The sequence below is a fragment of the Notothenia rossii genome (assembly GCF_949606895.1).
Source record: "Notothenia rossii genome assembly, chromosome: 1".
In the NCBI taxonomy this organism is placed as follows: domain Eukaryota; kingdom Metazoa; phylum Chordata; class Actinopteri; order Perciformes; family Nototheniidae; genus Notothenia; species Notothenia rossii.
The window spans coordinates 10,133,983-10,151,146 of record NC_136912.1 but is presented as its reverse complement, the minus strand read 5'-3'; the positions used below and the strand labels follow the sequence as shown (position 1 = coordinate 10,151,146).

The following is a 17,164-nucleotide window of genomic DNA, read 5'->3' as shown; positions in this document are numbered from 1 at the left end:
CTCCGATCAGCTCAGATTGTTTTCGGCGTCTCGGTCGTCTGGTCGTGACAGAACGACGTCACGTCTTCATCACCGAGTGTCTGTGCATCCATCACTGCCGTAGGGGACACACCGAGGGGGGTCATAAGACAATACGTGGGGGGGGATGGGGGCTGTTTTATCAACCTTTTGTATCAAAAAAAAGAAAACAACGCCCTGAAATGCGTACATGCAAATAAGTGTGTGCCTGTTCTCCAGATATACTACCCATCATCTCTGTCACCGTCTCTTTGTGAGGAAGACACACACACTCGCACACACGGCGACCAACAACTGTTTTAAAGAATGTCAACTTCCTCAGTTTGTCAGAAAAAATAAGTGTGTGGAAAGTGTCTGTCGTCTCTCTATATTTAATACAAAAACCTTCCATGTTGTGACGGGAACTGAGAACACCTCTGGGCTCCGGTGTACAAACAGTTCCTCACAGAGCGACCTTAAAGCGACCTTAAAGCGGCCATGCTGGATTTCTGAGTAATACATGGAGCGTTTCGTCCAAGTGGAAACATTTGCAATCCAGTTTTGAAAAAGGCTGACCTGTTGTTCGTTGGTTCATGATGTCCGTTCATGTTTAAAGGGACAGTTCAACCCAAAAAGACAATTTGAAAAATGTTTTTCTCTCTCACCTGTAGTGCTGTTAATCAATCTAGATTGTTTTTTGTGTGAGTTCTCTGTAGAAATCTCTGCCTTTATTTTCAATATATTGGAAACAGATGGCACACATTTGACTTAAAACAAACAATTAGCAGCACATTATATACAGCAATATCAGTAACAGGGCATGTGCAAAAAGTGACTAGTAATTATTCTGTTTTTTACAATTGCCATGCTTATGAAGGTAATCTAATTGTATGTGTATTTGTAGCACACACACACAGATAGATTGGGCTTTAAAAACGTTTAAATACACACATAATTGCGACATTGCTGTTAATATATTTATTGTTTGTCACAAGCAAAGTGTCGTGTTTTTTCTTTATTGATTTGTTGATTTGTTGATTTGACAAGGACAGAACACGATTGCATATTATTTAATTTAGCATCAAGAGGAAGGTAACAAAAGCTGAAACATTACAACTACAAATCAGTAAGTTAAAAATACATAATGATAAATGTGACGATAAAATTGTTCATAGTTGTATTACATTTTGAGGAAGGCAGACATCTTTACGGCCTATATCTCAAATAATAGGCAACTTGCATAAAAACAATCTAGAAGAAACCACACTACAGTTGAGAGGAACAACTTGGATTTTGGGGTGAAATGTCCCTTTAAATACAAATAAAAACACCCTATATTCATCCCTTCATCCCATGCTGTGAGTTTGATTCCCGGGGTGAACCGTGCCAAACTAACCACTGAGCGTTTCAGCCTTCCTCCAAATAAGATGGCCGCTCGACCTGAAGCAATGCATTGTGGGACCAGGATAACGACGATGGGTGTGATAGTCTTCCACAAATCACTTTTTTCTTTCTATTGTTTTTTGTAAAAATGGTATTTGGCACTTTATCTAACACCCCTGTTACATATATGTACATAACAAACATGTATTTTAATCTGCTGATGTCAAATAATAAATATGATAAATAAAATTCATTGATCTGTGTTTTCAGCTGCAGGTTTTCCGGAAAACCCTTTATCCTAATGGGAAGGATTTATCCACAAAGATAAAAAAGGACTTTTGTTAACGCTTTATTTTCTGGGTCCATGCTTTTGGGGGGTTTACCTGTAGTGTGTGATATGGGTTGTTTGTGCATGTAAATGGTCTGCAAAGGCTAAAACCACAAAGTTCCTTTCAGAGGAAGTTTCTCTCTTCCGCACGTTTTGATTTGAGTTTGTTGTGCATGTCGTAGCAACGCTCCGGGACGAGTAGCGGTCTCAACGTTTAGGCAGGAGATGAAGAATAAGATGATGCAGAATAATAGTGTGTGTGCGGCTTTGCCCAGTCACACACAATAACCAAGTTAAAATTTTATTTTCTTACAGACAGAATTTGTATTTATGACATATGGCAGGGTAAAACACTGTAGCACTGACAGACATAAGGCACACCAAGAACATACATATTCACTTTGGCTTTAAAGGTCCCCTATTATACTATTTTTCAACAATATTTTACAGGTCTCAGATTTATACTAAACATGTCTCTGAAGTGTTTGGCTCGAAATACCAAACAGATCATTGCAGCATCCCATAATCCCCTCTGTTTCAGCCCTGTTTCAAAAGTGCTGATTCTGTGTCTGTAGCTTTAAATGCTAATGAGCTGCTGCTGGCCACGCCCCTCTGATACATGATTGGTTTAAAAAACACAATGGTGCTCTAGGAGGAGAATCACGTGATAAGGTGTGGGGGGGGTGGGGGGGGGGGGGGGGGGTACCTTGGCTCAGTGGCGGCCGGCCCATAGGGGCGCTAGGGGCGCCGCCCCACCTCTTCCCACGATTAAAAATTAAAATTAATAATAATTAAAATTTTAAAAAAAGAGATATTTTTTTAATTTGAATTTTTTAATGAACAAGGTAAATATTATATAATTGGTATCAGTAAAATGTATAATCTACAATAAAATCTCGTTTAAAATGGTGTTACGATGTGTAAAAAGTTACTGATAAATCACATGTTTCCTGCCTGGCCTTGCCCGTGTATCATTACCCTCTCTCGTCTGGGCGCTAAGAGAGGAGCCCTCAACCAGTGCAATAGCAGCCACTAGCAGCTGACTGTTGCTATCTGTAAACTATGGCTCCGAAACATAATTTCAGCCAATCAGCGTCGTCAAATCTGATGATCACACGGGTGCCACAATGTCAGCTCCCGGTGCAGGGTTATGGCTAGAAAGGATCCGTCTTGTGTAAAACTCTCGCGAGAGTTTGCGAGTCACGTGGCTGAATGTTTACGTTTGACAGGCAGCCTTTCAGTTACGATCGTTAACATCAGTGGGCCACAGCGAATTATGGTGAGAAACTAAACTATCTATTAATTATGTCAATTACAGGGAGTGTGATTGTAACTGTGTGACTAGCTGGATGCAAAGAGGTAAACACTGTCTTTTGTTTCCCATGCTTGCTCTTCAAACAGCCGGGGACAGATACTATGTGCCCGTGCTAAATAAACACACACACACACACACACACACACACACACACACACACACACACACACACACACACACACACACACACACACACACACACACACACACACACACACACACACACACACACACACACACACACACACACACACACACACACACACACACACACACACACACACACACACACACACACACACACACACACACACACACACACACACATATATATATTATTGTAGTTGAGTTTTGACAGCACCCATCAAACTAGATGTTTTGCCTTAATGGTCTGTTTTCTAATATTTCTGTGTTTCTGAATCACGTCTGTGTCTGCATAATGTTCGTATTTAGTCTCCTCAGGGTTCCCGCGGGGTCTTAAAAAGTCTTAAATTTCATAATCTGAATGTAAGGCCTTAAAAAGGTCTTAAATATGACCAACAAAATAAGAAAGGTCTTAAATATGATTTAGAAGGTCTTAAAAATGATCGGATTTGAAAGGTACTTCTGTGTTGCGATAGCGTCTAAATGTGTTTTGGAGGAAATTTACGGGCTGCAAAGTAACCAGTACGGTAATAGCCTTTCAGTTCCCCCCAACAATTTGTATTGAATTAAATCAACATGGAACTAGTAATCACTAACTTTGTTTCCTCCGGCCCCTTATTGGAGAACACCCAGCTAGTAACCTAGCAACCAAGCTTCAGCTTGCGGCAGTCAGAAACTCATGTATCTTCGAATCTACTTACAAATTAATATGGGGAAGTGTCAGTTCAACCGTATTTGGTTGGAAAACATCTAATTTAGTGCTTGGTTGAAACCAGTGGAGGGGAACGTGTTTGAAGCCCGCCGCACCATTTGCAAAAGAAATAAGCGTTTGTTTTGCTAATGTAGCGTTAGCTAGTGGAGCGTTAGCTAGTGCAGCAGCTCCCGCAACAAGACCGCTGGACCTCCGGGCGACGTTTGGGTCTACGTCAACCCTAAAAGCGGAGGTGCTGTAGACGCTAAATACCGTAGCTAAACAACAATCATACAACAGCAACGATGAAATAGTGTAGGCAATTTAATTTAAGGGTTAATTTCTCAAAATGTTCCCTGTGTGGTTTATTCACCATTACAATAGCCCCACCTAAAATAATTTCCACCAGCCGCCACTGCCTTGGTTGGTGATTGGTTAATGGTTACACAAGTCAAAAAATCGTTATGACATCACAAAGTGGCCAAAATCTGATCAGCTCATTTTCAGACAGGTTTTTATAGAAATGTATGAGGACAGAAAGAGGCCATCTTTTTTCCTGAAACTTTCAGAATCTCTTCACACAGAGGGGACACATGTTTATGTATAAAAGACATGGACAAAGTGGATTACGCATAATAAGTGACCTTTAAGTCATTCAGAAATATTCTGACAAACTTTAAGTGCAGCCTGTTTTTAACTTCTGACAGTGATGGGTGATTCAGATTCAACTAATGTGTTCCTCTGGGCTCAAAACACAACTTGTATACAACATGATGTCAGTGCAATGGTACCATTATGTTTCTTAACACTTGAAGAACCTGAAGCAAAAGAAAAGGCACTACAATACCCGCAAATATAAAAAATGTTCTCACATGTATTCCTTAAGACAACCTCACTCTTAATAAATACATATTAAAAACACAACTTCCATCTTAAGGCACTTTGAGAGAAGGCTTTGAACATAATGTACGTGCAGACATTTAACCAGCTGCATATCAGTAGTATTGGTTCAATACACACCTTATTATCAAACTGCACTTTAATGCAGGAATAGATAAATACTGAAAGTAATCTCCTGAACTTTTAACATTTGTATCTTTTAAAAAGAGTTGCTCTTAGAGTAATTTCTATCCTTCCAAGATGATTTTGGCTTTATTGTATCAGAAAACACTATCTTATAATCCTGAAAGTACAGATATATTTTTAGTTTGTTTCTTTGGTTACTTCAGTAGGTGTTGTCACAAGTTTCCCACACTTTTGTCCAGTTTTTTTTCACTTTACTCTTCAGATCCTGATCTTTTTTTGTTTTTTAATCCGAGTATCCAACGTTTTTTCAGTGTCTGATCAAAGAGGTCCAGTCAGGAAAGTTGTCGATCTCCCCGGTCTCATTCAGATGTTGATCTCCATGTGTCATTGTCAGTTTGTAGCGTAGACGCACCTTTCGCTAAAGAGAAGAGGGAGACATGACACATGGAGTTGGATAACTGAACACATCAATGATCAACAGCAAATGAACTTTGTGTTTATGAGGTCACAGTGACCTTTTAAAAAAAATAACAAATCCAAACAGTTCATCTTTCGGTCCAAGTGGACGTTGAAGAAATGTTCGAAAATTGTATATAAGAACATAAGGGAAGCAAGGCCAACCCTGATCCATAGTGATGTATGAAGTATGCCTTGAAAATGTTATAGTACAGTATACCATAACAATATCACATACAATTAAAGAATAGAAGAAGAACATTTGACTAAAATTCAGTGATAACAAATGTCATATCACTTGAATAGTTGGTGCATGCTACATATCTAACTTTGAGACAAAATGTGTGTGTGTGTGTCCTAGCATTACTATCCTTGTGGGGACCTAAATCTGTTCACACAGTCACGTGTGGGGACTCGCCTCCCTTATGGGGACATAATGGAGGTCCCCATGAGGGGAATAATTAATTTTAGGGTGAAGACTTGGTTAGTGTTAGGGTAAGGGTTAGGCATGTGTTGGTTATGGTTAAGGTTAGGATATCTGTGTGTGTGTGTGCGTGCGTGTGTGCGTGCGTGCGTGCGTGTGTGTGTGTGTGGTGGGTCTAATGTAATTCAACCGCCCTGTTAACTCACCTTTTGAGGGTTATCCAGCAGGAGGACCTGAGAGACGGCAGGTGGAGGCAGCAGAGGGTTGTACGGAGGAAGGTGAGTCCCAGAGGCCGGCTGAAGCTTCACTAACATGGTCTGAGAGAGGGGAAATAAACTGACAATTATATGGATATTCAACTCATAAATGGAAAACAGGACAGCACAGCTTAAACCGCTAAAAGATCAGGAAGAAAGTGTGTGTGGGAATGTGCATAACACATTGTTCATGAGATGGAAAATCTGACGTGGGTGTCTCAGCAGGGGGCGTCAGTGGCTATAAATTAAATCTGATATCGTCATGGGTTATTTTACAATTAGACAAACACACAACGGTATAACAGACTAAATATGAAAATACTCAAATAAACAAACAATTAGAAAAATGTACAATTAAATGTCATTGCTAAATCTAGAGGATATATAAAAACCAACAAAGTTGAGCAAAGTTAAATAATGGGTATGGTCTCTAGTTTTAACATGAATTTCACGGTAAGACTATTTTGTGATTCTTAACTTTTCCAGGAGTTGTGAAAGATTATTTGTATGTAAAAACATACTTTGCAATAAATGTGATTCAGACACGTCAAACATGTCAATCATAAATCAGATGGTGCAAAATGAGCTTGAATTCCCACTTGCTCCTCATGTTCAAAAGTTTGTTTTGAAACAACAACGTAGCTTAAACTTTCACAACGTTTTACAAGTTTAAATCTGCAATAACGATCTGTACCTCTGTCTGATATTGATGATACTCGCTCACACACAAAAAATAAAAACTAATATTGTATTTCCTTTTTTTAAGAGATTATGTTTTCTACTTTGGAACAGCAGCTTGAAACAGGAAGTCTTTAACTCGGAGGGCAGATGTGTTCACGGTGGAGGAGACGACCACAGCGACACCAGGATAACCCAGAGGAGAGTCTCTGGCAAAATGTAGAGAAACGTGGAGGCCGCCATGATCATACACAGTGATCGGCTCAAGATTACCTACAAAAAATAAGAAAATGACAGTGGATGGTAAATTCAGAAGTAAATGAACACGTAACAGAGAAATCTTACGGAGTAGGAAAACATTACTGTAACACACAGAGTAACACAGCTGTTTCTCCTTATGAACTCACTGGGTTTGATGGTGTGAACGGGAACAAAGATGTTTTTTAATAGTCGCGGTGTCAACAAGCTCTCCTTTTTTCTGGACATCCCGACATTTCGCTGAGTTGTTTCTGATTTTCGGACAGTGATCCTGACTCTGTGAACTGTTGATGCTGAGGGAGCGACCTGAAGAAAGAAGACGTCGTCAAACATTTGTTTAGGATATAACAAAGATGGCATTTGAGCAGTGGTAAGAGAAGTACTCAGATTGTGTACTTAAATTAAGTATTAGTACCAGAGTGTAGGAATACTCTGTTGCAAGTAAAAGTCCTGCATTCAAAATGTTGCTCAAGTAAAAGTACTAAAGTATTAGCATCAAAATATACTTAAAGTACCAAAACTAGTCATTGTGAAGATGGCCCATTTCAGAAGAATATATATGTTTTGATTATAATTATTGATAATTAAAGTGTTATCAAAGCTGGTAAAGGTGCAGTTAGTAACTTAAGGTAATAAATAATTGTAGTGGAGTCGAAGTACAAAGTAGCATAAAATGGAACTACTCGTACAAGTATCTCAAAATTGTACTTAAGTACAGCACTTGAGTAAATGTACTTAGTTACTTGTATGTATGTATTAACGTTAATGCACAACAAAACACAAATAATCGTGATAAGGATACAACTAAGTATCTACATTAACATTTGAAAAGGTGATTATTTTACATAAAAATATAATAGTATAACATGTTGTAATTATGTTACAGAATATATCTTTGACTTTCCCTCGTTATCTGGGATTATATTTTTAGTGTCTTGACTTGATTTGGACAGTCCTACTATACATCATTTTATGTGAAGGATTTATATTGTGTATTTTTACGTATATTTATACCCAGAGTATTTTCACTGTCTATCCTCCCATAATCATTTAAATACAAATTATTCACCAGCACATTATCGTAATTACAATTGGGATTAGAGTGTAAACTATATCAGTAGATTTTTTACTTTTTGTATTTCTCCATATAAATATACATACAGTACGCCACAACCAAAGCATTACTGTATCTCCAAAAGTGTATTTCTTTTCTCCATCTTTACCAGATATTCGTCCCATTCGATGTCACGCTGCTGCCCCCACATCCACGGGCTCTCAGAACGACGCCTCTGCCTCCGTTCTGCTCAGCGTGATTCACCTGAAACTCTCCGTTTAGCTGAAACAAGAAGAATTAACGGTGTTAAACACATGAAATAAAATCTCAGTTAAACTCTTTAACGTAACATCGGAGCCTCACCTGCAGCAGATCTTCAGAGTACGACCGTGAAGTCTCTTGTTTTGAGACGTGATTATTCTTTAACTCTGTAATCACAGGACAGAACAACATCACAAAGATATATTTGCCTCACAGCGGGAACATTTACATTACATTACATACATACATTACGTCATAAGAGATAAGAACACATTCAAGGTAAAAAACATAAAAAGCAGCATTATAAAATTTAATTAATATATATATAAGCAGTATTACTTGCTCTATTTTAACTATGTTATCTGTTTTATTGTGTTGCACTGTTGGAGTAGCCTGTGACCTAAGATTGTCATGTGTACATATCTACACTGTAGCTATGTACACATGACAATAAGAGCCTTGAAACTTGAAAAGTAACAGCCAGTAATAACATTATTTTTGCACTAGGAGCAAGCTGCAGGTCTACCTGGCTCATTGAAGTCCTGTTCAGCGTCTGAGTTAAAGCTACTTTCCAGGAAAGAGGGACACATGGGAGAAGATGATTCAAAAGATGGCGGTGAATAAGCTTTTCTGTGCGTCTGTGGAGAGTCCAGTGCTGACAGGTCGATGAGGTGGTAGCTTTTAATCTCTCTGGGACTCTTTGGAGCTGGAGGAACAAGAGGGAACCCGTTCAAATACAAAGCAGTGCCAAACACAAGGTCAAACTTATCTCCCCAGGGACGGAAACAATGAAAAAAGGGGAACAAATCAGGCCTACCATTATTATTCCGCTCCACTTCGTCCTCACTTCTGCTTCTTTCTCTTCTGCCGTTACACTCTCTCTTCCCCACTTTGTTTTTGTAATCGTTTACTACAAGTGTTAGCTCGTCGTTAGCCGCCAGGATCTGCACCAGAGCTACGTCCTCGTCCATCGTTTCGCTGGCCAGGCGGAACAAGCTGGGCCTCAGCCGGTCGCAGCGCTCATACAGGGCCTGAAGGGACGAATGATGAGTTACACTTCCACACAAACACATTATCCTCCACAGTGAGAGGAAACATGTGATCCTCTGAGAACATATCTGGAGGTTTATTGGGCCCAGACAGTATTATTCTTATATATATTATTTTGATAATCTATATCAATGTAGGAATAATATATAAAAATAACTTTAATTTTAGTCCTTAAACATTCCAACATTAAATCATTCAAGCACTTTAAAAAAAAAAAAAAAAATGTATCCGACAACAAATTATATATAAATATATTGTTTTCTACTGTGGTCAAAAATTTGCAAAAATGTGAGGCACATTTATTAAAGAAAGTTGATTTAATATTAAAATACTAAATAATTAAATCAAGTAAATTACTTCACTGAGGTTTTGTTGAGGATCTTTTTATATTTCTTGAGGGTCATGATCTCATTAAATATGACAACAGGTGTACTTGTATAAATCTTATTTAAAAAAAAACGAAGTATAAGCTCTTACGTAGAAAATTACATTCAATACGGTGCTATCAGGGTCACATATAACTCTTGTTACAACAGCATTTATTTTATTTAAAAGTGATGCAACTTTTGACCAGAAAAAAATCACAAATCAGTGTTTTGTGATTTTACATTTTCAGCGAAGTTGGTGTGTGAACTCTCAAAGTAAACAGCCAGTAGAGGGCGACACAGAACCAGGACTCGCAACCAATCTAGCTTTTGTGGTCTGCCCTGAACAGCTGCTTTATATCTGTGTCTCTGTGTAAGATGATTATTAAGCAGGGGTGGGAAGTAGTGGAGTACAAATACTTCGTTACTATACTTAAGTACATTTTTCTGGCATCAGTACTTTACTCCACTACTTCTTTTTCTGACTACTTCTTCCATGTTGAACACAAATACCTGTACTTTCTACTTCTTACATTTTCCAAACAGGCTGGTTCCTTTAGTTTGAATGTGTGTTTGGTGGCGTGATCATTATTATTTAGAGTCATTGCGTGCCTATTGATTTGAACACGATCCGTGTATCCATCATTTCCTGGTCTTCTCTAAAGAAGAGGGACCAATGAAAACGATGTCATGTTGCCGTTGTTCAGCATGGAAACATTCATTAGCTAACAATGACATTATTGTTCTATTAATATAAAGGGAGGTCAGGTACTCTTTAAAACAGCTGCTAGTTATGGGTACTTTTTACTTAAGTACATTTCAAAGCCCTCTTTACTTTTACTTGAGTAAAGAAGTTTAGTCAGTACTTCTACTTTTATCAGAGTATTTAAACATGAGTGTCTGTACTTCTACTTGTGTAAAGGATGTGAGTACTATTGCCATCTCTGGTGTGATGTGTGTGATCTGTGTGATGTGTATGATGTGCAATGACCTTCATGTCGTCGCTGGGCTGTAGCGTCGCTCCGGTGATGGTGTTCTGCTGCAGGAGTTCTCGGAGCTGTTTGGTGCTGCTCTCAACATCCTGCAGAGCAGACTCTCGCTTTGTCACTTTCTCTGCTTTCTCCTGCTCCTAACACACACACACACACACACACACACACACACACACACACACACACACACACACACACACACACACACACACACACACACACACACACACACACACACACACACACACACACACACACACACACACACACACACACACACACACACACACACACACACACACACACACACACACACACACACACACACACACACACACACACACACACACACACACACACACACACACACACACACACACACACACACACACACACAAACAAATGAATATCAAACTCATACAATCAGAAATGCCTGCATGAACAGATCAGATGCAGCACTGCTAACCTCCTGGATGGTGCTCTTAATGAGTCGGTTGGCCGTCTCCAGGTCTTCAGGACGAGCACTTTTCAACAGTCTGGCTAATAACTGAGGACACGGAAACACAGCTTTAGTGTGATGAAAGTTAATGTTACATCATCAGATATTAAACAAACTGACTCACCGTGGCTTTGTCCTCCTGGTCAAAAACGGACTCTTTATTTCTCTGTGTCGGAGGCGCCATTATTAATGTGTCCGGCAGTTTGGGGTCTTTCTTTACAATACCTGAAATAACAAAATGAAGGGTTATATGGTTTAAAAGTTGGGAAAAGAACATACCAGTAGGCCTGCATGTGATATCTTTTTTTAAGTAAATACAATGTCTAATGTCACTTTGTATTATGAGATCACCCTAAAAAAAAAAAAAATCGAAACAAAATCAAAATGTTGAATTCATTTCAATTTTCGAAACTGCTTTTTCGCAACAAATGTTAAGAGTTTTGGACAATTCAACACACTGTAATGTAACTCTGGAAACAACCCATTACTACTTATATTAGTTTAGCCAAATCTTTATCTGTATCAGTGTAAAAGTTTGATTCAACATTATAAATAAGGCTTTGAACTATTCAGTACATCTCCAGACTACTCATGAAGTTGGAATCAAAACAAACAAACAAAAAGGCGAATTTGAAGTTGCATATTTAAATAGTGGTGCAAACAATAAGGCCCTTAATCAAATATGAGTTGGCACTTTACACTTACAGTAGATCCAATCAAAACAACTACAAACACCATGTATGTACGGGCCAATATATCACGAGAATAATATTTTATTATATATGTTGGATTGTTGGAGGAGCTCAGGTCAGAAGATTGTCATTGCCATTTCTACACTGTAGCTTTGTGCAGATGACAATAAGAGTTTTCTAGTGCATGCTGAACCCTGACCTTGTTTCTTGAGCATGCCGTAGGCCTCGAGGATCTTTGGTTCTTCTTTGAGCCACAGAGTCCAGCCGTACAGGATCTCCGTCACTCGGTCCTTCACTTTCTGAGGAGTCCACGCTCCAAAGTACTGCTCAACCAAACATTCACCACTTTAGTCACATCACTGTTGTTCCTCAGAGAGCAACTTTAAAAAACATGTATTAGCTTTTTAACTCGTATTCATGTTGATCGGTATTGTTCCATTACTTTTCTATTTAATCAATATATTTGTGTACATATTAATATGATGCATATTTATGTTGTTTAGTAGATTCAATTATTTGTTAATTAACTATTACGTTTTTAACTGAAAGAGCTCAGTAAGTTATTGATTACATTATTGACTTTAATTGCAATAGTATGAATTTATGAGAGGAGAGTCTGTAAATCAACAGGTTTTTAACTTCGCAGTTTACCAGTGGATGTTTGCTGGAACTACTTGTTAACAGCGTGTTTCCTGACGGACACACACAGCGTTGACTCCGGTCAGGTAGAGACCGGTCTCAAGTCAGCACCACTGCAGACTCGCTGTTTGAGGGCTTGATAAGCCACTCCCCCTCCACACCGGTCCACACTCGTTGCTTTGGAACAGCACTTGGAGGGGTAGTGTGTAGGGGAAGGGTGTAGGGCGTGGTTTGGGATTTGGCCATAGTGTGTAGCATTTGTGTGGTTCCTTCACGTATCAATTTGAATTAAAGTTAGTGTTTGAATCTTTAGCTTTACATTTATTCATGCCGTCTTCTATATTTTCAATGGACTTTAAACGGCTTCTCCAAACTGTTTTTGTACTTTTGTAAAAAAAAATCTTTGAATTTCACTGTTTATTTCATAGTAGTTTTCATCTCGTAGTTTTTGTTAATTAATTTGACTATTTGTTGGTTTCTCTTTGCTGTCTTGCATGAATCACTTTTAACTTGGGTTTTGAAAAGTGCCTTATAAATGAAGGTTATTATTATTATTATTATTATTATTATTCATTATACATATAAATAAACGCAGCACACACACACGAATCTCAAGTTAAAACAATTGAATTATTTAGATGTATATGGCCTGAATTAACTCAAAGCAACAAACATATATTATTACCTATGAGATTTGATAATGTCCTCAATGAAATGAAATGAAACTGAAATGCACAGACAGGAACCACCGGTCTCTCCCTGATTACCTTTGGAGTTATCAGTTTGATGAGCTCGTTCAGAAAGCGAAACTTGGCGGCCTCGCTGTGAAACCTCTTCCCGCAGTTGTTCATACACGCCTCGAGGACCTGGAAAGCACCAAATCATGGAACACCATCATCAACAGAAGCTTTTTCAAGAAGTGAAAATGAAAGAAAAGAAAGTCTCCTGGCTTTGACACGACAGAAAAAACAAAGACATTTGTCTGTGCACGTTTTCGCGGTTAACCTTTAAATGTCACATAACGTTAGGGACATGAAGCTTCCTTTCATTTTGAATTACCCTGCATATCTCTTTGATGTATACATGACTGAATGATAAATACCTTAGCTTTCACAGCAGATTCAATATGCAGATTAAATCCCCCTCGTCACTTGCTTCTTGTGATAAAAGTTAGTCACAGATATTTTCCACAGGACCCCCCCCCCCCCCCCCAGCGTTAAAACAAAGGCCTTTGTTTCTTAATGATTGGTCCGTAAACCTTATAGATGACCGTGTGTAACCCGTGATGAATTGCATTAAATGAAAACCCATGTCTACTTACTGCACGTGAACACATATACCAAACTAGATGTATATTGTATTTCCTGTAACTTACTATTAAATGTATGGTTCAAATATAAAAAGTAGGGCTAAAGTAGTGGCTTGCTGCTTCTGGGGACTTCCCAGACGAACAACCAGGATATTTAACAATAGATTAAATTAAACTGTGAATAACATGAAGACATGTGATACTCACAGTGAGAGCCTGCAGAGACTCCTTCTCCTGTGGCGACTGGATTTTATGGGCAAGAAGGCGAATGGCTACCTGTGGTCTAAAAGTAGAAACAAATTAGATTTAAAATCACATTTCAAGGCCTGAGTAGAGCGAGAGCAAAGAACATGTTATGCTGACAATCAAATAAGTACTTTTCCCATAGCTTCCACACATTGCCATGCTTGAGTTAAGCTAATAGATAGGAATAAAAAGCTTGAAAAGTGAATTTAACATACAGTATATTCTTGCTATAGACGCTAATGCCTCACTGAAAGCTACTGAGGCGTTGATAACTGTTTCTGATGCATGTCTAATGAATTAAAGCAGAACAACACTCACGCTGTTTATTTTCCTGTCAACTTCTTGTCAATTAAACTCAAATATTTGTAATAAGATACAAACAATGACGTTCAGAACCACGAAAGGAGTGGGTGGGCGATATGTCCCCAAATAAAAGATTATGCTCGATCTTTCCTGCCGGTTTTCTTCGTCTTTCATTTTAAAAGAATGGAATAAATACTGTGCAAATGATCGGTAATAATATAACCAAAGATTCTCTTCATCTTGGTGTATCCCTCTCCTACTGTCATATTGCCCAGCCCTAGTTCCTACTTACAGTAAGTGCTAATTGGTAACTAGACTTGCTTTTAATTAACGTTACATTCATATTAAAAGGGTCAAAAGTGTCAAAGGTGCTGCAGACTTCCTCCTTCCTCTTGCACAGTCTTGAAACTGAGAAGGTGTGATGGCAACATGGACGTGAAGTAACTCTTTCTCAAACCCTAAAATTGCGTTAACTTATAGAAGCACGAGGCCTTCCTTGAAAACGTTAGCCCATGCAGCACATGGAGTAGGTACAATTAAAGAGAATCTTGTTCAGTTTACCCATCAGTTTCTTGGTCTACGAGCTGGTAGAAGCTCTGGATGCAGTCCCATCTGTCCTGCTCATTGTTGGGGTCAGTGGCCTTGTCTGGAACCAAAAAGACACCAGAGAAAAAAGGTTAAACGACCCCAAAGACATGTTCAAAATATGCCACAACTTTATTAAATACATGCAACAAGAAAAATAACTTTGATGAGGAAGTGAAAATGAAACACACAGAAAAACAGGGAAACGATACATACTGTACGGTGTGCTAAGTATACTTTCCAGATGTGGAGTGTAACAATAGATTCACTTTTCCTTTCATTTACTTGTTTAAGGTTGAAATTGTGTCATTTTTTAAGCTTGTTTTGTTCAACTGATGTTTCAAAAGACCAGTAATATATAAAATGTTGCTTAATAAATAACCTGAATGATGAGGTTTGATGAGTATATGTTTAAATGCAGTTCTTTCATTCCTAAATGTGTATTTTTCCATACTAGTATTCCTACTTTAAAATAAATAAAAAAGAAAGTTCATCAAGTTTTACAAAAATGTTTTGCCAGAATGCGCGTTCACGTCAGGAGTGCATACATATATAGAGCGCTCGTCGGGTACGCGCACGTAACCAACTTCCTGCTGAAGCTTTCTGCACAAACTCATTTAATTAAAGTTAAAAACATGAACACATTCAGAATGAATTCGCCAAAGTATCGCGATATTATGAAAACACAAGTACAACTGGCGTCACTAGACAAGTTAGTTAACAGCTGCGTTAAAAAGTTCAAATACGTGATGATGAGACGTTGGATAAACAAGTAAGAAGCTAAGAAAAACAACACATTTGAGTTATTTTCTCCCGTTTACTTACTGAGCCATGACTCAAAGGTTGCCGTGTTGTCTCCGGTCGCCATGTCTTCGGTTCTCCTCGGTTCCCCTGCGGGTGCTGCGGTTCACTAGCGGCTGTGAGTGCGTCCTTCTGGGGGAGCGGAGGTGTCAAACTGCAGCCTGTCTGCAGAGACATGTGACACTCACACCCCGTCACACTCCTGACACACAAATTATATTACACGCACACACACACACTCGCAAACACACACATACACTACAGTGGGAGAAAGAAACTACTTATTAAAATAGCGTACATAGTTGTCTTAAATAACATTCTAGTCTTTTACATTTAGTAAAATGGAATTGTCCCCTAATAGTGTATATTTTACTTTTTAGTTATGTTTTATTTTTTCTAATATTTTTCATATTCACATAATGTGCAATGAATTGTTTACATGCTGCTTTGGATTATTGAAGTCAATCTAATCTAATAATGTATTAACATGTCTACTTGTTTTTAATTATGTATATTTTAAGTTTTTTGTTTTTTTTAGTAACAGATTGATCTACTAGAGCAGGGGTGTCAAACTCAAATACACAGTGGGCCAAAACTAGTCGAGGGCCGGACTGGTTCAATGTTTATTGCAAAACGTATTGAAATGAACTTATTGCACATATTAAACCTGGAACTTTCAGTTGCATTCATTTCGTATGGCTCTATCTGCACCTTTTACAGAGTCATTTCTTATGATTACATTTTTACACAGGCCAACAGCAGCTTCAAAAAGACTATTTCCCTCAAAGAAAAAAACAAACATGCCCTGTTGTCTCAAGAAACAAAGTGCAGAAGGAAACATCCATGTAAACTCAGTGTGCTGCTCTGTGATGCTAGTTCAAGCAGATACTTGGCCTCTCATCTCGAGTGCAAGTTCATCAATGTTTGGGCTCAGGCTCTGAGCTGAGGAAACCCTCAGGATGGTGTGCATGCAATATACCGGCGGGCCAGATCTAATAGTAATTTGAAATGATCCTGCGGGCCGAAATTAAATCCACCACGGGCCTGATTTGGCCCCCGGGCCAGAGCCCTAGAGAGATAAATAGATTCTCTCTATGACTCTGCCCCGGGCCTTGAGTTTGACACATGTGGAGTAGAGTATTCCAACTTCTTTTTATATTTTACATTGTGCTTTTATTCTTTAGATACATCTCTTTCTACTGTAATCTGTATGATTACGGTTTGATTATTTATGCAACGCCTTGTTAACATGCAGCGGTAACAAAACAATTTTCTACAATAGGATCAATAAAATCTATTTTCAGGTATTATACATTTACTTTAATTTTATGCAATGCAATGTTTCTCTTCTTCAAAACGTTTAATTGAGACTGTAAAGCACATCTGTCTGTTGTAGCTTGGTAAAATGATT

At 38.5% G+C, this 17,164-nt stretch overlaps 1 protein-coding gene across 1 annotated transcript; it reads right to left on the bottom strand.

Annotated features, from left to right (window-relative positions):
* Positions 1-4,355: 4,355 nt before the first annotated feature.
* Positions 4,356-17,106, bottom strand: LOC307045557 (ADP-ribosylation factor-binding protein GGA2-like). The gene is made up of 16 exons (XM_079691291.1): positions 15,778-17,106; positions 14,929-15,013; positions 14,026-14,101; positions 13,277-13,375; positions 12,070-12,193; positions 11,303-11,403; positions 11,146-11,226; positions 10,679-10,816; positions 9,090-9,303; positions 8,799-8,978; positions 8,375-8,439; positions 8,181-8,293; positions 7,107-7,339; positions 6,805-6,972; positions 5,971-6,083; positions 4,356-5,302 (listed from the first exon to the last, which is right to left on the bottom strand). Exons 1-16 carry the CDS (start codon positions 15,818-15,820, stop codon positions 5,192-5,194), a joined length of 1,944 nt encoding a protein of 647 aa, XP_079547417.1. The 5' UTR covers positions 15,821-17,106; the 3' UTR covers positions 4,356-5,191.
* Positions 17,107-17,164: the final 58 nt, after the last annotated feature.